The 25,271-nt window shown below is 35.6% G+C and overlaps 1 protein-coding gene across 1 annotated transcript in view; it reads left to right on the top strand.

Moving 5' to 3' along the window:
* LOC107758131 (EMAP like 4) overlaps window positions 1-25,271 on the top strand; it is a 53,137-nt gene that overhangs the window by 1,894 nt on the left and 25,972 nt on the right. Inside the window, exons 2-14 of the mRNA XM_016575800.1 lie at window positions 467-649; window positions 9,983-10,115; window positions 10,824-11,021; window positions 14,973-15,113; window positions 17,345-17,370; window positions 17,976-18,008; window positions 19,783-19,906; window positions 20,172-20,321; window positions 20,824-20,893; window positions 21,929-22,039; window positions 23,496-23,591; window positions 23,885-24,019; window positions 25,105-25,240. Of these exons, the coding sequence (XP_016431286.1) occupies window positions 467-649; window positions 9,983-10,115; window positions 10,824-11,021; window positions 14,973-15,113; window positions 17,345-17,370; window positions 17,976-18,008; window positions 19,783-19,906; window positions 20,172-20,321; window positions 20,824-20,893; window positions 21,929-22,039; window positions 23,496-23,591; window positions 23,885-24,019; window positions 25,105-25,240 (1,536 nt within the window). The remainder of the gene's footprint in view (window positions 1-466; window positions 650-9,982; window positions 10,116-10,823; window positions 11,022-14,972; window positions 15,114-17,344; window positions 17,371-17,975; window positions 18,009-19,782; window positions 19,907-20,171; window positions 20,322-20,823; window positions 20,894-21,928; window positions 22,040-23,495; window positions 23,592-23,884; window positions 24,020-25,104; window positions 25,241-25,271) is intronic.

Below are 25,271 nucleotides of genomic sequence, written 5' to 3'. Positions count from 1 at the left end.
AACTGCATCCACTGTTTACATAATGCTGGGTTCCTTAGGAAGCTGAACAAAGTTATCGTAAAAAACTCTCCGAAACTTGTACGAACCCGGAAGTAAGATTTTTGGCACAGAAAAAACAAATTGTTTTTTTAAACTTTGTCCATGCTTTTGAAATAGATATTTAGTAACAGAAATGTCTGTACTGTAATTCTTTGATATAGTTAATGTGCCCTTACTGAATAAAATAATAATGATTAATAATAAATAATAATATATAAATTAATAATAATAAAAAATAAAAATATTTCTGACCCCAAACTGTAGTGTATGTAATATTGATATATATATATATATATATATAATTTTAATAATTTATATTGACATTTATATTGTTGTCCATAGAAGAACAATTATATCTGACAACTTCTATATTGTGCATCTGTACTATATGATGAGAAAGGCATCTTACTCTTTCTTTCTCTGGCAGATGACAGTATTTCTGCAGCGAGCACGTCAGATGTGCAGGACCGCCTGTCATCTCTGGAGCTGCGGGTGCAGCAGCAGGAAGATGAGCTGACGGTGATGAAGGCCGCGCTGGCAGATGTGCTCAGACGTCTGGCTCAGTCGGAGGACGCCGCCGCTGCTGCCAAAAAACAGCAAAGCAGCAAAGGTAACCTAGCACTGTGTGTGTGTGTGTGTGTGTGTGTCTTTGCCTCCAGTGATCCTTGCACTGTTTACATGGAGGAAGTGTAGGAGTGCAGCCAGACCGGGATCTGTTAAGATTCAATCCAGCCTTGACCCACGGCACTGAACGTTTCCATTTGAATAGCAGCTGTGTGTGTGTGTGTGTGTGTGTGAGAGAGAGAGAGAGAGTGTGAGTGAGTGTGTGATCTTGGGGGCTGCTTGAGGGAAGGCATTTTAATGTTTGACCATTAAAACTGACTTCACTTTGTTCTCCGTTTAACACACCGTATAAAACACACTGGCTGCCTCCCGCCCCGTTTCTCTCGCTCTCACGCACACACGTATACAACTTATGTATACTTTATGCAGCTTTAGGTTTTTTGATGTTAAAATACTATCTCATTTCCTAGTTTAATATGTAAAGACTAAGGATGATTTATGACGAGTGTAAACAGTGTGGTGCTGACAAAACATTGCTCTGTTTGTTTGAGAGGCCCAACATGTTGACAGCTTACTCAGCCGATGACGTTTTGGGCGGATTACCTATTCATCTGCTACCAACCACTGGTTTTTAGAAATATCAAGAGAAACCGTAAATGTTTCTTGTTCCATAAATGTTTTAGAAAGTATTATGGTACATAGTTGTCCCATGACCTCATCACGTTGATGCCCAGTTATCATATTGTAAATAAGTGCATTATTTTTGCATTATTTGATAAAATTTTGGGTTGCACTTTATTTTACAGTATGTGTACTTACATGTACTTACGGTGTACTTATCTAAGAAAGTACTGGTAATATTAGGTAACTACATAGGGTAGGGTTAGGTTTAGGGAGAGGTTCAGGGTTAGTACCTAGTTATTACCTAGTTATTGTAATTACTATAATAAGTACATGTGCATGAGAAACAGGACTGTAAAATAAAGTGCTACCAAAATTTGTGTAAAATATACATTTTTATATAAAAGGAGTGTTTAAAATACAGAATACATCCTATACATATATGTTAAGTCAAGTGCTTTGCATTGAACTGTGGGATGCAATATCTTATGCAGTGTTCCCTGCTGTATATTGCATGTAATGGCAAATATAGCAGGCCATTCAGGTATTCTTTGAATAAGAAAAAAATTCATACTGTGTACATGTTGTTTTAACAGAAAAAGAAAAACTGGCAGCTGTTTGCCAGAATAATTCTGAAAAAAAAAAAGCAAAAATAAATCTTTACAAAGCAACCTGTAAATTTAGCAATTTACAAATAATAATTTATAGAAAAGTGTATAGATGTACTATGTATACTAAGACAGTGGGTATAGAAAATAATCACCCTCCTTTAAAATAATCATTTAGTTTTCAAATGAAGACAAGCACAGTTTTTATTTTATCCAGCTGTATTTGCTCAGTGCATTTACTGCATAAATTCTTAAGAGAAGTATGCTAGTATGCCATTTTGAACTTATTTTTTGTAATTCCATTTGGTGTGCTGCTAGTCAGGGTCGTAGCTGGGATTTGCGGGGCTCCGGCGCAGGCTGTACCCGTGGGCCCTGTTTGAAATCGTGTAAATAGCACAAATAAGTAAACAGAACAAAGATACAAATTAAACAAGTTTTTTTTTTTTTCAAGTTTGTAGGTGTTTAGGTACAGAAACTGAATAATCAAATGTAAAATGGCATTCCATAGTCTTCACTGTATAAATTAAATACAGATCAATTCTTGTTCTTGCTCTTCCAGCCAAGAGCAGTGAGTGATTTTCTCTCTTTTTTTTAACATTAACGACACCGACAGCAGCTAGTAAATTAGTCGTGGTCACTTTAAGACACAATGCATGGATCCAATATAATGCGCGTCTCCCTGTGTGCGCACTGTGAATGCAGCGCACAGGTGCTAAATTAAGCTCTTTCGCATCTTTTTGTGCTTGAATGTTTAAATTGGCAAGGTGTATTTGTTCATTCATGCACAAGAAGACGTGAAAGAGAACTCAATTCGGTGTTCACGCACTGTGTTCGTTGTGCACACAGAGAGCACACCAAATTGACTTGAATATTTAAATTGACAAGGCTTAAAAACACATGCAAATGATGGTCTTTCGTGACAACGTGCAGCAGTGGCCTGTCAACTGTCCTGAGCGTCTTTTGGCCAGTCGGTTGAAATCGCCGGGGGCCCCCGACAGCTGTGGGCCCCTATAATTGTCACCACCTTTCTCCCCACTAGCGATGGCCCTGCTACTAGTAGTGCATAAATAACACACTTCACCTCTACATGCGTGTCATCTATACTCCTCAAGCTTCTTCAAATTTCATCATTATCATAGTACACATGTACTGTATGTGTGCAGCTTTATTGTAGATGAAACAACAATAGATGCCACGATAGTGAGTGCTTCTGTGCAGGTGTTAAAGGGGTCATATGATGCTTTTTTAATCATTATTTTGTGTATTTGGTGTAACAGAATATGTTGACATGCTTTAATGTTCAAAAAACACATTATTTTTCAAATACTGTACATTATTGTAGGCCCTCTATGCCCCGCCTCTCTCAAACGCTACTGAAACCACGCCTTCTTTCTTTTCGTGCACATTTGGGCGGCATTATGCTAATATTTCCACATAGTGAGGTAGATATGTGGGGGCGTGTTAGAACGAGCCGTTTTAGGGGGGCGTGGCAGAATCTTAACTTTGATAAAGAATATCTCTTTGGTTTTGAGACTTTAGTCTTTGCAACTTCAGGGATCTTATCTATGCACAATCAGCTTGTAACTCTCCAAAGAGAAAGGAAAACTTCAAATCGCATCATATGACCCCTTTAAGAGGTACATGCAACTCTAGTTTAAACAAATATAAAAGCGTTTATATTGGTCATAACTTCTGGAGAGAAATTGCACAGATACTGGTCATGGATGAAACGTTCTCGTGTGCAAGTGTCGAGTGCCTGTGTTTGCACGTGCTACCAAATGAGTACAATTCTGTGTATTCGGTTGTATGCTTTGTGTTAAAACGTTATTCGCATCAGCAAATCAGCATATTATATAGCACACGTCTTCACATGTTCTCTTTCAAATTAAAGCTGCAAACACAGACAGTTGTATTCAGAAGTTTACATTTATACGATCTTTCTTTTTAAAAAAACAAAACAAAAACAACAACAACAAAAAACCTAAAACTAAAAAGGGCTTGTAAATGTATGAGGGAGGTGAGAGTGGATGAATGAAGCGAATTAATTATTGTACATATGAAGACAGAAGAGATGAAGAGCACTAGCAGTATATTTCAGTGACACCTCCCGCCCATCCATGACGGGACCAAAGTTGTGGTCACACTAGACCTCATGCTCCATTCACTCCCATTCACAAGTCATTCTTCCTATTTTACAAAGACTGCTGACTTAGATTTCCATTTGTATGTCAGATGATGGAAAAAATAAACTTGAATAACTATACGTATTAGTGTGCAATATGCAATATATGTCTCCAATTAGACCACTGGACAGACTAATGAATGTTTTACTCAACACAAGCAATAACAAAGAGCAGTTTCATCACAATTAAATATTATACAGCAGAACAAACCTAGAAAGATTAATATTCATTATAAAAATTCCCATGACTTTAGAAGATTTTACTCAGACTTTCCCAGGCCTGAAATTCACAGTTTTCAGGTTTTTGACTACTAAAATTGCATACTTTGAATAGACAGTATTATTGATATATTATACATTTGTGTAAATATTTTATTTTGTATTATACATATTGTTTAGTTTTACAACCCTCTACATTGCGAGTAAATCACTCGCATATGCGGAAACCTACCTATATTCAAGTGTTGATAAAAAAAGAATGCTTTAAGCTAGAATAAAACAGATTTGTTTTGTTTAAAAGTAGAGGCTCTGATCTTTATTTTGGTGTATTGCATATTCAAATATTCATACAGCAAAATATTCTGGAGGCCATCAAATTTTTGTGAAAATCATCAAAATCGCTGGCAACTTTTTTCAAAAATGCTGGCGGGGAAAGAGTTAAAGGTAGTATTAGTATGTGTATGGAAGAGAGAATGTGTGTGTTCAGACATTTGATCTGCTCTGTGTAAATGTGCCGGTCACGTGATGGACACAGAACACCAGGACTGCCAGGACAGGTTGAATTTCTGTCTTTAAAAACATACAGGGCTGGGTCTAGAAATAATTTTACCAAATGAAAAAAAAAAAAACAAGAAGAAAATTGTTTTTTTTTCTCAGGCAGTGAGCAATGAAAACAGGCAAAACGAAACCACGCCTCTAAACAAAATAGAAATTCAAGCCCTGAACAGCAATTGCCAGACAAAACCATCAGAAAGAAGGCCAACCTCTGACTCAACACAGAACACAGCTTGGACAGCTACACTACTCATTCTTCATCATGACTGTTTTCCACATTTTACAGTAATAGTCATTAAAACTCGAAGCTAATAGCCAAAGCAAACTTCAAAATAGTGATATTATTTATTATAAGCATGCAGACTCCATCCTTACTAAAAACACTTGTCATAAAATGAAGGTCAGTTTATATATATCTTAAGCAGTTCCAATCTAATCCTACAGTCAAAAAATTTTATACACTACTGTTCAAAAGTTTGGGATCAGAAAGATTTATTGACGAAATTAATATTAATATTAATTAATATTAATATTTATTCAGCAAGGATGCAATAAATGACATCATAAATGACAGTAAAGGCATTTGTAATCTGCACAACTGTATTTAAAATTGATAATAAGAAATGTGATAATAAGATAATGTGACATTGAACAGTGGAGTAATGGTGCTGAAAATTCAGCTCTGCCATCAGAGGAATAAATTACATTTATTCAGAATATATTAAAATGAATAAGTTATTTTAATGTGTAGTAGTATGTTACAATATTGCTCAAATTAATGAACATTAAGAACATTAAAAATCTTTAGAGCAATAGTGTATAAATTAGGAGTTTATTTACATTTAATGTTATTGTTATTAATACCAGTACATTTATAATTTAAAATGAATTTATTTACTTTCAAATGTGCATTTCCGTGGGGCAAAAATATGCATTTTTGAGTACTTGCACTTACATTTTTTTTTTTTTCTGTTCATTCATTTTCATTATAAATTGTGTCATATGATGGTTGTTAGTTCTCATTTTTCACATTCTCAGTCCCTGAATGAAGCACATTTTCTTTCCACTGCCCATATTTACTCACTGCGCCCATTATGACCCATTTTTCTCACTTTTACTCCTCCGTTTCTCTTTCTTTCTCACCATGCTGACTCACTGCTCCTATCACACTCAATCCCCCTATCTATTCCCCCTCAGTTCCCATAATCCCCCACGCACGAGTATCTTTCCCCAAACTCTCAGTCTTTCCACTCAAGTCCTCTCCCAAACCTCAGTGTATCCTTAACCGGCTGCTCTCTGGACAATATCTGTGAAAGGGCTCAATTCACTAAGGAACAGAGAAGCGCTGGTTCCTTCACAAACCACTTTTCCCAGTTACAGATGAATGCTATACTTTGATTTATTGTTTTTGCGATTTTTCTGATCACTTATTTGGCTTATCATGAAATAAATTTGAATCAATTTCCGCACGCTGTCTGGTTCAGTAAGGCAGGCTGTTATCGAGATGTTTTTAATGCTAGTAAGAGTGTCTTCTATCATATGAAGTGCACTGAATGTGATTAAGAGTGACTATATATGTAAATCCAGCAAACTGTCCTGTATTTTGAGCATGAAAGTGATTGAGAATACCAGTGGTTTTGGAGACGAACGGTTAGTGACAGGCTTCTGATGGAAGGCAGATAATTCCTTGGTTTCCTGTTGGAGTGAGGTCACATGAGGACTTCCTGTGCGGCTGTGCTGACTAGACACACACACACACACACACACATACCCACCCATACAGAACCGTACACAGGAAAAGATAATCTTATGCTTGAATGCTCAATCTCTGTCCATGAAAGCCAACTCTCTAAACACACACATTAAATATTTCTTTGACCCAAACAGCATGATCTGTTGTGACGGCAGCGGGAGCTTCCAGTAAAGTCACCTATTACTGAGACACGAGTCTGAAAGATTAAGTTTCATTAATTATAACAGTATGATGTCAAAAATAAAAGACTGTGTAGTTTGTTTGACATTAACTGTTAAACATGGAAAAACACAGAATTCCTTTTTGACTGCCCAAAGTCCACAGAATCACAGCGTCTGTAATTCGAAAAGTTTGACCCTTCTCCTACCCCATGCATGTTTGTTTATTACATATTTTGCCTAATTTTCAGCTAGCAGTAATGGTGCAAGAATGTAATATGACTTTGTCAGAATATCATTTTAAATTATTTTATTTTTCTTCTTTTTTTTGTGCATTTTACTAGAGTTCTGTTCCTAAGAGCCTGAAAGTGCATTTTTCCTTTTTTTGTGTATAATCCTGATACTTGGTATAATAATAATAATAATAATATATTTGTATATTAGTAGTATATTATTTGTAATTACTACTACTACTACTACTACTACTATTAAAAATGATTAGCAACAACACAAACATCATTAATAATACAAATCAAAAACTATTAATACTGTATTTGTATATTCGTAATATATATTATCTGTAATTATTAGTATTATTAATTATATTAAACATTATTAACATTTAATAATAATTAACTAACCCTAACCTTAAAACCAACAACAACAACAACAACAACAACAATAATAATAATAATAATGCAATGTAGGTCATGTTGGACAAAAGTGTCTTCCAAATGCATAAATCAACATCATTATTATTATTATTATTTACTATAAATTGTAATATTAATATTAATTCATATTAGGTAGTTTATCTGTGGTATTTTTTAAATATGTTTTTATCTTGTCTTTATTGTTAGTTAGCACATGAACATACTGGTAGTTCTAATAATTGTTGAATCAGTTGATCATCAAAATAATTGTTCATTGTAGGCAGCCCTAGCAATAAAGACTGTGTATGGTGTTTAGATGCATTTCACAGAATTTTGCAGATTTTCCCCTAAAATCAGCATAGAAAATATACAAAAACTTGCAGATTCTGTGTGGAGCTGGAACTGTTTTAATTTTAGAACAAACCAAGAGAACTAGATCATTAATATCTTGCTAAATTTGTTGATGCATTAAATATTTCTAAACATAAAAAAAAACAAAACATGATTTTATCTGGAACACTGTAGAGAAAAGTGGTTGGGTTTTTTTTTCAAGCGCACGCACACATCACATCTCTCAGCAGTCTGATGAGTTCAGCCACACACTGTGTGTTTTTGTTGTGGGCTAATGGAGCGTGAAACGGAGCCATGTGGTACTGACACTGCATCGCCGCCTCCTAAGATAATATACACGCGTACGCGTGCCCTGGAGAGAAACGGTTAATCGAATCCACCACGCAAGGGCTGCAGGGTGCCGTAACACAATAGCTACACAGGCGTCAGTCTCTCTCACAAAGCTAAGGGGTCAAAGTGAAGCGACCGGTGAGCAGCCAAGAACCTAAATCAGACATTTCCACATGCAGGCCATTCAGAGAGAGTTTTAAATAGCATGGCTGATGCAAACCATTGCAATCATGGCACTGACGTTTAGTGTGAGAATACCAAGCTCAAATGGACACCTCAGTGTGTTCTGTAGTGTTTCAGGACAACCACAAGAAGGCCAAATGCTAGTTCAACACGAGTCTGTGTGTCTCAGCTAGGATTCAGACATCTGAGACTGCTTCTGTTGTTTATTCTTTTTCTTTCTAATTTAATTCGTTTTTGCATTACAATGTATAATATACACTAGAATAATGTATTCAAAACCATGTTAAAATGGAAAATAAATCACAGATTTTCATTCTGGTCTGGTCTTTTGGAGCCCACTGTATGTTAAGAATACAGATCAGAACATTATATATACATAATACTGTCTATACAAATTACTTCAAAATCAAATGTTAAAAAATAAAAATAAAAATGTAATTTATTCCTGTGAGTCAAAGCTGAATTTTCAGCATCATTACTCCAGTCTTCAGTGTCACATGATCCTTCAGAAATCTTTATAATATGCTGATTTGCTGCTCAAGAAAAAAATTCTTATGACCATCAGTGTAGAAAATGCTTGATGATGTCTTTTATTTCATGTTATTTGAAATATTCTGCATACGGTGGCACCAAGTTTTGAACACTTAAGCCACACTTATTACAATTTACAGTATGAATGTCATTGCATCTTTTTATGTCAGTGGTACTGTAATTTAGATGGACTAGTATATCAGGTGACTAATCCAGTTAGCATGTCTGGATTGCTGCCCTATTTAAGTCAGACACGATCCTCCCAGTCTATCCTGTCTATCTCTATTTCCTGACTGTTGAGCATGTTTAATTTGATGATTTCCAAGCATGCAAAAGTCATAGAAATCAATAGAATCTTAAGTCACGGAAGAGTCTGGAAATTTCTTTAGTTCATTTAAATATTTTATTGAATATTTAAATATAATATTTAAATATTTTATATTTAGAATCTTATATAGTTATGTTCAGCATTAAAATATTAATACTTTTTTATGAATATTCATAAAATATTCTGCATGAATTTGGTAACATTTTTACAAAAAGGTCCCATTTATAGGGAAGCGCATTTCTGCCACGGAATTAAATAAATAAAATCTTGACTTTTTCCCTCTGAATGCTGAGTCTCTTTGAGTCTTTTTTTTTTTTTTTGCTTTGTTTCTGCCATGAAATAAAAAAAGGTATTTGCAACGTTTTATCTCGCAATCCTGGCTTTTTCTTCTCACAAATGTGAGTTTTTATCTCACAGTTCTGAGAAAAAGTTGCAGTTAAAAAGTTGCAATTACCTTTTTAATAAATTTTTTTTTTTAATCCTGTGGCAGAAACAAGCCATATATTTAACATGAGTTAATGCATTACCTAACACGAACTAACAAAGAACGATATTTTTTACAGTATTTATAAATCTTAATGTTATTTAATAAAAATACAGTTGTTCATTGTTTGTTCATGTTAGTTAACAGTGCATTAACTAATGTTATCTAAGGAAACCTTATTGTAAAGTGTTACTATTAATATAAAAAAGACCATTCACACACATATATATATATATATATATATATATATACTGTATATATATGTATATATAAAAAGCTTATCCAATTGGACAATTAATAGTGAAAGGGTGTGGCAATCCTAAGAGAAGGTCTGTGCAGTAAATTTGTTGCGATGCTGAGATTTCAGTCATTGTTTTGAGGCATAAGATGGACTAAAACCGATGTGTGACGTGTCTCCTGCAGGTCAGACCCCGCTGCGTGAGGCCTATTCAATGTCCTGTATTGCCAATGGCAGTTCCAGTGTCCGCAAATCTCACAGAGATAGTTCCACAGTGTCCATAGCAAAGAAAGGGACACTCTCCTCTGCCGCTAAGAGGTAATGCGTGCACACACACACACACACACACACACTGGTTTCTATTTTTTTGTAGGGACATTCCATATATGTAATGGTTTTTATACTGTACTGTACCTTCACTTAACCCTACCCCTCACACAAAACTACAAGCGTTTTTAGAATTTAAAAAAACTTAATTCTGTATGATTTATGAGCTTGTTTCCTCTTGGGGACCTAAAAAATGTCCCTACAAGGTCAACATTTACTAGTATTGCTATACTTGTGGGGACATTTGGTCCTCAAAATGTAGGGAATACCAGGTACACACACACACACACACACAACTGAAATATGCAAATGATCTCAGCCTCCTCTACACATTTTGGCTCCCTTCTCTGACCCATTTCAGCTCTCCACTAATGAGCTGATGATTTGAAGCAGGTGTGTTAGATTAGGGAGATAATCACAATGAGTTGTAGTGGCAAACCTCCATGACTGACACTTTTAAAATGTACAGTCGTCTGGAAAAATGCTCCCAAAATATTGACAACTCATCTTTCGCTAACGTATTCAAATGTTGGTCCAATCAGATGTTCTCTGTTTAATGTGTGATGTTATTTCAGCCTGAAGAAATATATTAATCTGAAAGTCTGTGAGTGTTTCACCTCAGTGTTGAGATGCTCGGCTCTCCTCATCTTTTCATGTGTATCAGATCTTCCTCTGTTGACCTGCATGTTGTTTTTGCAGTGGTGGCGAGCGTAAAAAAGACAAGCCTCCGATGGAGGGGATCAAGGAGAAAGAAGAGCCTCCACAAGCTAACGATAAAACCCCCTCAGCACCCAGCACCCCTCAGGCACCGTCCCCTTCCAGCAACCCCCCCTCCCCTCATCCCCCACAGCCCCAAAGACAGCTCTCGGAGAACAAGGGGTCAACCCTGGCCAAAAGGTTCCACCCAACAGCCATGCAATTTCTGGCAGTGTTCGAGCAACATTTGGCAATCTGCTTGCAGCGCTTTCGCAACCTATTGACGTAAAGCCAAGGGGCAGGGCTGACATGCTTCCTCAATCAATATCAAGATCAATAGAGCACAGCAGTTTTTTATTCACAACAGTCCACTTTTTATCTGCCTTGGTTCCGGAAGTATTTTTCCCATTCATTTTCTCCATAGGGATTTTGAAAAATTAACTAAATGTCTTGGACCAAACCAACCAAATCCAAGATGAGTCACAACATTAAAACATTTCATTTGAAGAAGGAAAATACAGTTCTTTAAAGTAAATGTAATACTCATCCCATGAAGCATTGGAAATGTTGTTATAAGATCAAAAACAAAGGTACATTACAAAGTAATTAATAAAATGGTTCACTTCTTCTCATTGATAAGTTTGAAAAAGTATAAAAACAATATAAAGGTATAAAAACAATATAAAATATATAAATGTATTTTAAAATATAAACACTATCGTTAAAAAAGTTGGGATCAGTATTAAAATTGTTATTAAGAATAATTATTATTATTTAATGTATTTTTAAAAAGGTATCTTATGCATATATATATATATATTAGGGCTGTCAAAATGGCTGAAAAACTAAATTCGAATTTTGTACTTAAATATTATCAAAATTCGAATTATATTCGAATTTAAAATGCATAATTTCAGTTAGGGTGAAGAAAAGCTTTTGGCTTCTCTTCTGAGGCCACAAGAGGGCACATCGAGCAGAATATTACTAATGCACGTTTATTCAAAGCATAAGATAAAAAGACTATCTGTGAAAAAAGTGCATAATGTTTAAAATAATGTTTATAAACCAATTATAATTAATTAAGTTGCTTAAACAACTATAAACAAAACAGCATCATGTATGTATGTATGCATAGTTTAATACAAAGGGCAGAAAGCCAATCACACAGAGTGCGTTTCTCATTTAAAAACCAGTTGCAGTGGGATGGGGAAAAAACCCCGTCATAAAGTCTCGAGATATGTTTTTTTCAAAGTTAAACTTTATGTGTTCTGTGTGAATGGCTTGGTTTCAGTTTTGATGTAAACAACATCTTCTCCGCATTGATGTTCTCCTTTTCCGCAATGTTTTTAATGAACAACTCAGCAGTGCCACATCTATGAAATTCGATTTTTTTTTGACAGCCCTAATATATATATATATATATATATATAGGAAAAGTTTTGTTGTTGTTGTTGGTAAAAGTATTTTAACTTTTTACTTCCATCATTTACTTATGATCAATTTAATACTTCCTGAATAAAAGTGTTTCTTTCTTTCTTTCTTTCTTTTTTTTTTTTATCTTACGCACAACTTCCATCAATGCTCATTATAAAAACCTCATTTCCAGGCTCTTAAATTAATTTTATCTAAATAAATTATTGCTTTCTCATCATTTATCATTGCTTGTCCCTCATTCTATGCTAAATGTCCTGCTAGCATAAGGCTGACAGTATAGGTCATAATGTGTTATGCTCTGGATCACTCTGAGCAGTCCACCCAGAAGTGGAAAGTAATGGAAAGCAGATGTGATGTCCTCTCAGTGCTCAAACCCTTGGTTCTTGCTTAATAATCCGCAGAGTAATCAGGCTAACACATTAGACCAGCCATGCTTCAACACCATTAGCAAACCTTCTAGTCTGTACTTAATAACCCAAGAGCCCGCCTGCTGAGTTATTCATATTGACTCTGCAAGCTGTCCCATCCAATTAGCTAAAGAGAAGTGGAAAACCAATTAGCTGTCTCCGTAATGTCATTTCACGGCCCGATCCATGCTTGTTAGATGATGCAGCAAGAAGATTATTAGCCTGGATTTTGCCACAGTCACATTACTTTAAAAAGCCTCTGCAATCAATGAGTATTCCACTCACACTAGCAAAGACTTGAGCTTTCTTATAGCTAATTAGCATCAGCGATGCTAAATTTGTGATTGTTGTGGTTAGCACAATGTGTTCTAGAAATCTTGCCGAGATTGTACAGATGGCAATATAGTGATGGTTATGTGATGGTTATGTCTTTATTTTCTTGGAAAAGAAGAACTCTTAGAAATAAATAAAAAAATGCAGTAAATGCAGGATGGATAAATTTTACGTGGTGTTTTTACTTATAAGACGACAAACTAGCATAGATGTTAATGCTGGTCTAGGTTTCTGCTAGTAATGCAGTTAACCAACAAAACTCAACTGGTGTAGCTAGCAGACCAAATAAGATAGTACCATGGTATTACATGGTCATTTTTTGATAGATGGTATATTACAATACAGTCATGTGGAGCACTCACACAACTTTTATCACACATATACTAGGGATCGACATCGTTAGACCTGTATACCTCACAGGTGGCCCTATATGTAGAACTCAAGCCAGTTTTTCACATGTGGAAGTGTGTCCGCTCTGCCCTTGAGTACTATCCATTCCCTTCTCTTCCCTCCTCTTTTACTCCCATGTTTGGTGAGGTTGGAGGTACTTTGCTACAGCTCTGACCTGTTTAATGGCCTTAAACCCAAAGTATACTTCAGTTCTAACTTGAACTCTTAGCATATGCGTACAGCCGAATGCACAGCCTTTCAAAGTATACACCGTTTAAACACAGACGTTCGACACTTGCACTCTAGAAAGTTTCGTCCTTGTCCAGTGTCTGCGATATTTCTCTGTAGAAGTTATGACTGATAAAAATGCCTTCGTACTCGTTTAAACTAGAATTGCGAGTATCTCTTAACTCCCTCACACAAGCGCTTGTAACATGGATGTCTATTGTTGGTGCACTCTTGACAAGTTTGTTGTTGTGCCGTCTCCTCAGTTTCATTTTCAACTGTGAAACAACGTCCGAACCAACTTGTGGGCAAATTAATTTGTGCGCAACTTCAAGGTGCATTCAAGGAGCGAGTACATGTGTATAGAGAATTATATCTAAAAACCGAAGTATACTTTTGGCTTTAATGTTTGTGTGTACATCTGTGAGTTTCTGGATCACTTCTACCAAATTTTCCCCCATGCTCCCCTGCCTTGACCTTCATATTCTCCGCTAAGGTTGAGAGATATGGTGTAAATGGCTATATGGCTATAAATTTAGGGCTGGTGACCAGAAGTTTGTTGGTTCAAGCCCCAAGATGAGCCATCGTTAATTATTAATTTTTTGGCAATAATTTGCTTAAAGTTCAGATTCTCCCAGCATTTTTGTTGCACCTCCCACTTTTCTGTCAAAATGAGCTTCTGGTTCAGCTACCATAGCGAATAAATTGGAAATTGGGTTGGTGAGTATTAGTGTAGAAGTTTTGGTCCAGAAAACAAGTTTGTTTTTACACTCTTAACGTTTTCTTCTTGCACACAGCTTCGCGTGAGGATAACACTCCTCTGTTTTCCCTTTCTAAACCTCTGATGTGTTTCCTTCTCTACCTTCCTTTAGCTATGCTGTGAGGCGTCTTTTTCCCGAACAATCTCATGCAATTTACCACAGGACTGGGTTTCAAGTTTTTCAGCTCCCCTGTGTGTACTAACCATCGAGCGGATTGTGCTTTGGCATATGCATGATATTTTACCTGAGGGATGCATCTTTGACTTTCAAGAGGCGTTGCTTGTTTTCTGGCTTCCAGTTTGAAATTAACCAAAGAAGAGGAGTGGTTATTTGAGTTTGGAGGACCTGGATAGAGTTAGCATCTAGACTTTGCACTCCATCTTAAGTAAAATTGTCTGAACGAACATGTGACCCATTTTGGTGGGTCTATATAGATCTATATAGATCTATTTAGATTTAATGGATTGTTCTCCTCCAAGCTTACAATATCGTTCCTCTAAATTTTTACCTTCTCCCCTGGACTCGTCTTTGAGCTTCTCTGCTATCGCTTTCTTTTCCAGCGAAACCCTTACATGCTTTTCCTGTGTATTTTGCGTCTGCAGCAGGGGTAGCAGTGCGAAGCGTGGAGGAATGGAGCGTTCTCAGAGTAGCACGTGGGACAGCGGAGAGGAGAACAGGAATAAGCTGGTGAAAGCAGCCTCCACCTCCAAACTGCTGTCCAAAGTGGTGAAGAATGCAGAGAAGTAAGTGTTAGGTTCCTTCCGTCCCCTTTGCCCTACTAAGACTCACGCTGTAGATTTGAGTCCTCATACAAGTCATCCAACTGAGGTAGTAGAGGCACAAAAAAAAATCTGATTTTCAAGTGTTTTTGAAACAATGCTTCAGGCTTTTTTAAAGTGCCCCTATTATGCCATTTTTACGGTTCCTAATATTGTTTTGGGAGTCTCCTACAATAGGATTACATGCATGCAAGGTCAAAAAACGCTTTCGTTTTCTCAAAATATGCATTTAATATCACCTCATTTTCCAGCGATTCTCAAACGATTCGTTCGAAGCAGTTCAAAGATTCAGTCTCTCTAAACCCCTCCTTTCCGTGAGCCTGCTCTGCTCTGATTGGTCAGATGGCCTAGTCTGTTGTGATTGGTCTACAGCGTACAGCGCGTTTCGGAAATGATACGCCTATTTCAATGGTTCTGTATTTTGAACGCTCTATAGAAAATATAAACATCTATTATTTATCATACTTACAGGTTGTGATTCAGTGGAGCAGCTGGTCCAACTAAACAGGATACTGATCCATCTTTCAACAGCAAGCATTTTGTGAATCCCGCATTATTGAACCCCCCAAGATTAGAGAAGCAGTCGTCAGTAGAATGACGTGTTTGTGGGCGGGGTCAAGTTGTTCGCGGCCGGCCAACGTAGAACATAGGCGCGCATTATGCAAATGTGGGATGCGAATTAACGACTTGTTTCAGCTGTTCAGAGTTGATTCTTTATGCTGGGAGACAATAACTTTATTTTTCGTGCACTTTTAAAGCTTTACAACTTTGCAGATCGTTTACATTCACATACAGCTACATTACACACTGCATGAAAGGCAATATTGGAAATGGCATAATAGGGGCACTTTAAGTCATTTTTCTTGACTTTGAAAAATAATTCCATGAAAGTCCACAGAATTGGAAAGCCCCTCATTTATGAAGTTACACCAAAACTTAATGCATTCCATGTTCCATTTAATTTTGGTAATATGAATATGCTTTTAGCTACCAATATTTAGTTTGGTACTTGCTGTTCAGCACTTTTGTATTAGTTTAAATTCAATCAACAAAATTAATTCAATTTCAACATATAACATGCAAAAAAAGTCCACAGATGCCATCCTGGCCTAGCCATGAGTTATTAAAAATAATCTAATTTATCTATGGCACTTGCTTTTGCTTTAAAATTCTTCATGCACCCTCATGATGTTGTAAACCTGTATGACTTTCTTTTTTTCCTCAAATCTGAAAATGAAAAATTATGAACAATGAAAGGGGATTGTGCGCTATATATTCCAAGTCTTCCGACAATAATGTCTGAAATTTGTGTGGTCATTCACTTAAAATATCCCTCTCGCCATAACACAAAACTTATGATATGGTGCATCCGTGGTGCTTTTATGTGATTTTGGTAACACTTCACAATAAAGTTACATTTATTAACATCCGTTAACTGCATTAGTTAACATGAACTAACAATAAAATGTACTTCTAAACCATTTATTATTCTTAGTTAATGTTTATTTCAGCATTTACTAATAAATTATTAAAATCAAAAGTTGTATATGTAAACATTATTTCATGGACTAACGAGATAACAATGATTAATGAATAAATGAATGATAAAAATGATTAATTGTATTTTAATTAACTATCGTTAACAAAGCTTAATAAATACTGCAACAAAGGTATTGTTTATATACTGAACAATAAAATGTACTTCTAAACCATTTATTATTCTTAGTTAATGTTTATTTCAGCATTTACTAATAAATTATTAAAATCAAAAGTTGTATATGTAAACATTATTTCATGGACTAACGAGATAACAATGATTAATGAATAAATGAATGATAAAAATGATTAATTGTATTTTAATTAACTATCATTAACAAAGCTTAATAAATACTGCAACAAAGGTATTGTTTATATACTGTATATATATATATGTATGTGTGTGTGTGTTAATATAATATTAAGGAGCTTATTGTAAATTCAGAATTCAGAGATTCTTTTTTTGTGTTCTGTGGAAAAAAGAAAGTCATATGATTTGGAAACATCATGAGAGTGAGCAAATGATGACAATAAAATGAATTTTCATTTTGGAACTGTTCCTTTAAGACATTCCTGTAGTTGAACAAACATGCCGTTTTTGGAACTCGCTATTTGTCTCGTGTTAACAGTATTTGATTTTCTTCCCATTTTCTCTTCAGAAACAGAGATCCAGTCATCAGCCAAGGTAAAGTCTCATTTTGCCTTTACGTGATCTATTGTTTCAACTTCATCTTTTTCTCATGTGCTCTTCTCATTTCCTGTATCAGTGGTTCAAGCAAACTGGTGCCTCGTGCAATATGTCAGACCTTCTGTGCACTTTAGATAAATACAAGTTCTCATTTGTAAAAACATTTAAGCTGTGCCCTGTAGCCAACTTGCATTTCATAGGTGTATTTAAAAGCTAGCATATTGCCGCTTGGCTTTGCCTCAGGGCAAGATTAGAGGTGACACTGAAAAATACTGTTAGCACGGGGTCTCATGCCGGTGGTCACAGGCTGAGTGTGCCCTGGAACAACCTTATCCCGAATCTGGATTTAGCCCTGGGCCGAGAACAGAACAGGTGTGAGCACCACCTCCATCTCTCAAGTCATTTTAATCTTGGCAAAGACACACACAAACTGCATTCCTGTGTCTTGTGGTTCCTTATTTGTTCTTTCAGACTTTTCTAATGATCACACCCATCTTAAAAACTGTTGACAGGCCTCTCTTACCATACATCAATAAAACTGTTCCTTGTCTGTCAGTCTGTGTTTGTTTTTTGAGAAATTATTATTTCTGTCCCGTACCCAGCTAAAATGTCAACCCGTGAAAAAAACAGTCAAGGTAAGGCCTTCCTCTCTACAGGGCCGAAAGCCGCCGAAAGCGTTTTTTACCCCTCCCTTGCCCGCTTCAGGCTGGATATAAGTGTTTCTGGCACTAATCCCACTTTAATTCTCTTAACATGTTGATCGATCTATCTGAAAGATCAATGGTCAGTCACTTCTTCCACTTTTCTTCTGTATCTCTCTTTCTCTGTGCCGCTCTTGCTCCTTAAAATCTTAATTACATTTCTGGAGGAATCAACAGTAAGTGGATTTCCTCCCAGCTTACAGGCATGTCGATGAACACGCATCTCGCTTGTTCATTTCTTCTCGCAATTCAGATGGTGTAAATAGATGACTTACTGTAGATTCACCACCAGTAACTCATTAGCAGAGGAATGTGTTTGTCCTGAAGTAAAAAAACCAGAACAGCTTTATGGCTAAATCTCACTAAAACCCGTCATGAACATATCTAGCTCATATTTCACTGCAAAATCAAAGAAAGAAAGAAACAAGAAAGTGCATTTTGAAATTCATATTTATTGACTATCCATTGTAACATTATTTTTATGACAGCTAAGCTTTTTTTTTTTTTTACGATAATGCTAAATAGTCTCATTCTCATTACTATAGAGTATGTGGGGGGATTTATATAAAAAATGTACTTAATTTTAATTGAAATAATCACAAAATGCAAAAGATCTTAATGGTCCTAAAATATTGTTTTGTTTTGTTTTTTTCCACACACAAAAAAATAATTCATAAAAAATGTATATTATTTATCATTCCTAAAAAAAAAAAAAAATACAATATAATATAATTCGTACTGGCCTGGACAAGTTAAGATTCACCTTTATACCTTAATTAATTCAGTAAGCATATTGCTGGGATAGTTCAGCCAAAAATGAAAATTCGGTCATCATTTACTTACCCTCATTTCATCCCCAACCTGATGACTTACTTTCTGCTGAGAAACATAAATATTGTATTATTATAAAAAAAAATAAAAAACACACACACACACACACACGCAGACATTTCTCACATTTTTTCAGGTTTGGAACAACATGAGCATGAGTAAATGATGACAGAATTTTCATTTTTGGCTGAACTATCCCTTTAAGGATATTGGTATCAGTGAGGAATGTTCTGGTGATTCTCGACCAGCTAAATTGTTTTTAAAGGTTACCTGCGGTCAGTGTTAAATACTTTATAGAATTATACGATGCTATTATAAAATGTGCTACTGCACAAAATGATTCTGGAGATCAGAGAAAATATTTAATTTTTTCTGCCTCACTCTGTCTCTGCCCATTTTTTTTTCACCACCTTTAGGTTTCTTCTTTACACTTTTCTTTTCTTTATTGAATCACAGTTAGATTTGGGCATTGTCATTGCTCTGGCCCTTCTGCACGCCGCTTAGAGCTTCACTTTTGATTTGCTTGGGTTTATGAATGGGTTCAAAGCATGAGCTTTAGTAACTCCATCGAAGAGCTTCATTTAGAAACGTTTTAGAAATGTATAGTATTTAAAAACTAACTCTTTTAAGTAAGAAGGAGCAATGCTAGAAGCTAAAATATATGCTATGTGTTTGTTAAATGTTGCTAAAATGAACAAACTCACACAGTCTGTTCTGAAAGACCATGTTCACTACCAAATTTCAGATAACTTCATGATATATTTCACACAAACAAAGATGGGTTTTGTTTGAGATATATACGTTTCATTGGCAGTAATTACTATTTTTTTTCTAGTATTTTCTTAGAATATATTTCCTTCATCAAATCTCTCCACAGAGGGAGAATATATTAAAATGTTCATGCGAGGACGACCCATCACAATGTTTATCCCATCGGACGTGGAGAATTACGACGATGTCCGCACCGAACTTCCCCCAGAGAGACTCAAACTGGAGTGGGTGTATCCTTTCTAGCATGCTTTGCATGTATTGTATTTTACAATGGTGGTTTTACAATGGATTAAAACTTTTATGGCAAGAAAATAATAAAATATTAACTAAGGTTGTCAAAATTTAATTAATGGCCAATTCAATTTAATTTACTTGCTGAGATTCTGTGAATTAAGCATTACAACATTATCATGGTTTATGTAAAGCGTTGAATATATATTACATATATTTTTTTTGGTTTTGGTATACTGTTGTTTTCCCTTGACTCCTTGATAGATATGGCTACAGGGGACGTGACTGCCGTGCAAATGTGTACTTGCTACCTACCGGGGAGATTGTGTATTTCATCGCCTCGGTGGTTGTGCTCTTCAACTATGAGGAGAGGACACAGCGGCACTATTTAGGCCACACTGACTGTGTCAAATGGTGAGATTGATGAAAACACATATCGTGTTATTGGGGGCATGCAGTTATTTATTGGTCTTATCATTCGTCATATGGGACATTGACACTGACAGTGATTAAATAACCAACTCACTGAAAATGTCATTGAAAGATGTTGCCGTTTTTCCTTTGTGAACGGCTGTCATTGTGAATTCACGTTTAGTTTGGTCTTCCTGAGGCTTTGTAATTGCTAGCATTGCTAGCAGTGATGATGCTGGACATACCTGTTCCTGTAGACTTTTAAATACTGTGTAAAATATTTATATAATGGAATTCATACTGGTCTCTAGATATCAGCATATGGACAGACAAGCCAGTGAAAATCCTTATTGGTTGATCTCTAAACAACAGTTTGGTAGGCAGAGCATGTATATTTACTGGATGACATATTAGTGATCACAAACGAAAGCCATATCCACCTCAGGAGGACTTCAGCAGTGTTGATCAGTGAATGTTCAGCTTTCTCTGTCTGTTTCTCTTGTAGTCTTGCTGTTCATCCAGATAAGATCCGTATCGCCACAGGACAGATAGCAGGCGTGGATAAAGATGGCAGGGTGAGTTTTATCACTGCAACTACTATGATAAAGCACAAACCTATGTTTGCCTTAATGTACACTACCGTGTAAAAGTATGGGATAGATTTTTTTAAAGAAATTAATACTTTTATTTAGTAAGGATTCATTAAATTGAGCAAAGGTGATAGGAAAGGCTTTTATATTGTTACAATATATATATATATATATATATATATATATATACTGTGTGTACATTAATGAGGAAAAAAATTAACTTAAATGATTTTAGCAAATGGCTGCAATATAACAAAGAGTGAAAAATTTAAGGGGGTCTGAATACTTTCCGTACCCACTGTATATTTCAAATAAATGCTGTTCTTTTGAACCTTCTAGTTATCAAAGTATCCTGAAAAAAAAAACTGCATCATGGTTTTCATAAAAAAAACATGAAAATATATTGAAATAGATATATAACAATATTTCACAATGATACTGTATATACTGTTTTACTGTATATTTGATCAAATAAATGCAGCCTTGATGAGCATGAGAGAGTTCTTTCAAAAACATAAAAAAATCATACCAACCTCAATTTCTTTCAAAACAGTGTAGTTGTAGTAATACAATTGTAGTTGTATCGTGTAGTATTTCTCTCACTTTATTTTGTCCTGTCAGTATATATATTTTTTTCATAACATTTAGTCATTGCACATTTTTTTCTTTCCATGGCCCTGTTCAACTACTGCACTTCATTTTCACAAAATAAATAAATAAAATATTTGGCTTTAGTTATGCAAAACAGGAGAACAGGTTTAGAATAACTGGCTTTAGCCAACAAACAGTATGTCTTGAACGTGCAAAAACAAACACATTTAGCTGGCAAGTATTCAGAGGATCCCTAAAGAACATAAACCTTTAAACACTGTAAAAACACTTTACAGAAGTTTTATTTTTCTGTGTTACTAAGTTGTTCTTTTCCAGGTTATCAGAATAAGCTCTTTTGGATGTTTGACTCCTGAATCCCTGCTGTGATATTTGACGTCTCTGTATTCTGGTGTGTGTTTGATCCTGCAGCCGCTTCAGCCTCACGTGAGAGTGTGGGACTCCGTCAGTCTGTCCACGCTGCAGATCATCGGCCTCGGCACCTTTGAGAGAGGAGTTGGATCCCTCGCTTTCTCTAAAGCCGTGAGTCTAACGTCAGCCATCTAATTTGATTTCATTTCATTACGTGTTTAATTAACATTGCCTAACAGCTGTTTTGATAATTGATAAACCTGGTGTTTTTTTGTTGTTGTTTTCAATTATTCTAATATTTTTCACAGTCTTACACTGTGCTCTTCCTGGATCTGGGTCATGTTTGCATTTTCTTTTGTCAATAATTCTAATCTTGAAATCAGAATTTGCCATAAAATGTGACCCTGGACCACAAAACCAGTCATAAGGGTCAATTTTTTCTAATTGTTTCTAATTTTTTTGAATGCTGAATAAATAAGGAAATAAATGGAAATGCTTTCCATGTGCTATTACTATGCTGTCGATTTAACACGTTCATTTGGTGTGTTAAATTATGGAAAAAGATAATGCATTAAAATTTACTCATTTAAGGCACCCTGGCCCACGTAGACCTGAACGTCATCTTACATTTCATACAGTTGCTGATGAACATCATGCAGGACGTAGCCTACGAGAATGCAGTTATACGCCCCTACAATTCAAGATATGAGCGCATATGCCCACGTATGGGTTTTAGTCTTATATTTACATAAAATGTGACCCTGGACCACAAAACCAGTCATAAGGGTCAATTTTTTCTAATTGTTTCTAATTTTTTTGAATGCTGAATAAATAAGGAAATAAATGGAAATGCTTTCCATTGATGTATGATTTGTTATGATAGGACAATATTTGGCCGAGATACAACTTGAAAAATATTTGAAAATCTGGAATCTGAGGGTGCAAAAAAATCAAAATATTGAGAAAATCGCCTTTAAAGTTGTCCAAATGAAGTCCTTAGCAATGCATATTACTAATCAAAAATTAAGTTTTGATAAATATACAGAAGGCAATTTACTAAATATCTTCATGGAACATGATCTTTACTTAACATCCTAATGATTTTTGGCATAAAAGAAAAATCTATAATTTTGACCCATACAATGTATTTTTGGCTATTGGTACAAATATACCCCAGCGACTTAAAACTGGAAGGTTTTGTGGTCCAGGGTCACAAATAATATCATATATGTGCAAAACAACTGAGAATTGATCATGTTTGTAATATTTGTAATATTTATTAATAATTGGCTGTTGATAATATTTTGTAATATTTGTAACTTGGCTCAGAGGAAGTTAGGATTTTTGTGACAGTTTTTCTGGTGATCAATGGATAATACAAGAGTTTTTCACCTTACGAATGGTGGAAAACCACGTTTTTATGAACCTGGTTGTTTCAACATCAAACTTTTTGGTCATTCTCAATGACTACGTTTGAATAAAGTCCTAATATAAACAGCTCTTTTCTGAGGTGACTGAAGAAACCGGAAGCTTTGTGATTGAGTATTTGTTTGTAAACAGTAATTTAATCTAAAATGTTACAGTATGGCATTGTAATGCTCAATCTGTTGTGTGTATGTGTGTGTAGGACTCAGGCATTCATCTCAGTGTGATTGATGACTCTAATGAGCACATGCTCACTGTGTGGGACTGGCAGAAGAAATCAAAAATCGCTGAGATTAAGGTTAGGGTCACACTTCTTTTATTCATTTCGTTCTCTTGTCTCACATATCACCACTCCCTTCCTTTGTTCCTTTCTTTTAGATTTCTTAGCCCTTATCTTATTTCCTCCTCCTCCATTCTTCTCAGTCCTTTTCATCTTGTTTCAGATTGTTGTCTTCCTTCTCGTCTTTTTATGTTTTGCCACGTCTGTTCCATTTGTACCTTTTTGCCCTGTTTCCCTGCACATTCCTGTTTTGCCTCCTCTCATCTCTTTGTTCTTCATGTAATGATTTTGCCAATGTGCTGTTTTATTAGACAACCAATGAAGTGGTCTTAGCAGTGGAGTTTCACCCGACTGACGCCAACACCATTGTTACTTGTGGGAAATCCCATATCTTCTTCTGGACCTGGAGCGGTTCCTCACTCGCCCGCAAACAAGGCATCTTTGGCGTAAGGACACACACACTTATATTTCTCATGGGGATTTTAAAGGAGTAGTTCACCCAAAATGTTGAAGAAAAGCAGCATTCCATCACTTGCTCACCAGTGGATCCTCTGCAGTGAATGGGTGCCGTCAGAATGAGAGTGCGAACAGCTGATAAAAACATCACAATAAGTAATCTGATTCTGGTCCATCAATTAACAGCTCATGAAAAAAATGCCTGTTTTTAAGAAATAAACCCATCATTAAAGCATTTTAACTTTACAATTCAGGCCAAAATATGAATCCATAATAACGCTTCCTCCAGTGAAAAATCCATCCCTTGTTGTCCTCTCACATTATGAATTTTTCACTGGATAGAAGACTTGTATTTTAGACGACAGTTTGAAGTTAAAATTGTCTTGATGGATTTCTTATGGATTATTGTGATTTTGACGTTTTGGATGAACTATTCCTTTTTTGTGCTTTTTATTTAACAGTTGAGTTTCCCAGAGACTGAGTCATTACACTAGTTTCAAGATCCCTCTTGGTCTTGCAACTCATGAGTATAAGAGTGTTACAGATGATTTTAATCTTTAAACAATTTCAAAAACAGCATAAAAGTTTGAAATAAACAAATCGATTCAGAACTCTGAATCAGTGATTATTTAGCATAATGTCCATGGAAGTATCCATGATGCATTTTTTTTTTATATTGAAAAGTTTTAGTAAAAATAGTTGTACTGTAGGTAAATATTGCTGCTTTTTACTATGCACTTTGTTATATTGTTTCATATATTTGTGATCATTTAGTTAATAACAATGTTAAAAAACATAACATGATTATTATAACTAGATGTTCACTTATTGGGGGACAAAAATCACTATTTCAGTCAGAGAAAACACAGTAAATATTGAGCTATGTATGAAATAGAGTGAAAAGGAAGAAAAATATAAGATCAATTTTATTTTAGCAACATATCCCAGCCCAAGAAACATTTATAGACTAATGCTGCAGTCAGCTTGATATACAAAGCACAGACTAGTACATAGTACATAGAATTTATAAAACCTGACCTTATGTGTATTACTTTTGTATTTGTGTCTATGACAGAAATACGAGAAGCCCAAATTTGTTCAGTGTTTGGCCTTCCTCAATAATGGAGACATCCTGACCGGAGACTCAGGAGGAATCATGCTGATATGGACCCGCAGCACCGCTGAACCAGCACCAGGGAAAGGGCCGAAAGGTAGAGACTCGTCTCACACACACACACACAC

This window comes from Sinocyclocheilus rhinocerous, unplaced genomic scaffold (assembly GCF_001515625.1).
Source record: "Sinocyclocheilus rhinocerous isolate Xijiao unplaced genomic scaffold, SAMN03320098_v1.1 scaffold5585, whole genome shotgun sequence".
In the NCBI taxonomy this organism is placed as follows: Eukaryota; Metazoa; Chordata; class Actinopteri; order Cypriniformes; family Cyprinidae; genus Sinocyclocheilus; species Sinocyclocheilus rhinocerous.
The sequence above is the reverse complement of the archived record's forward strand: the minus strand, read 5'-3'. Positions and strand labels throughout refer to the sequence as shown.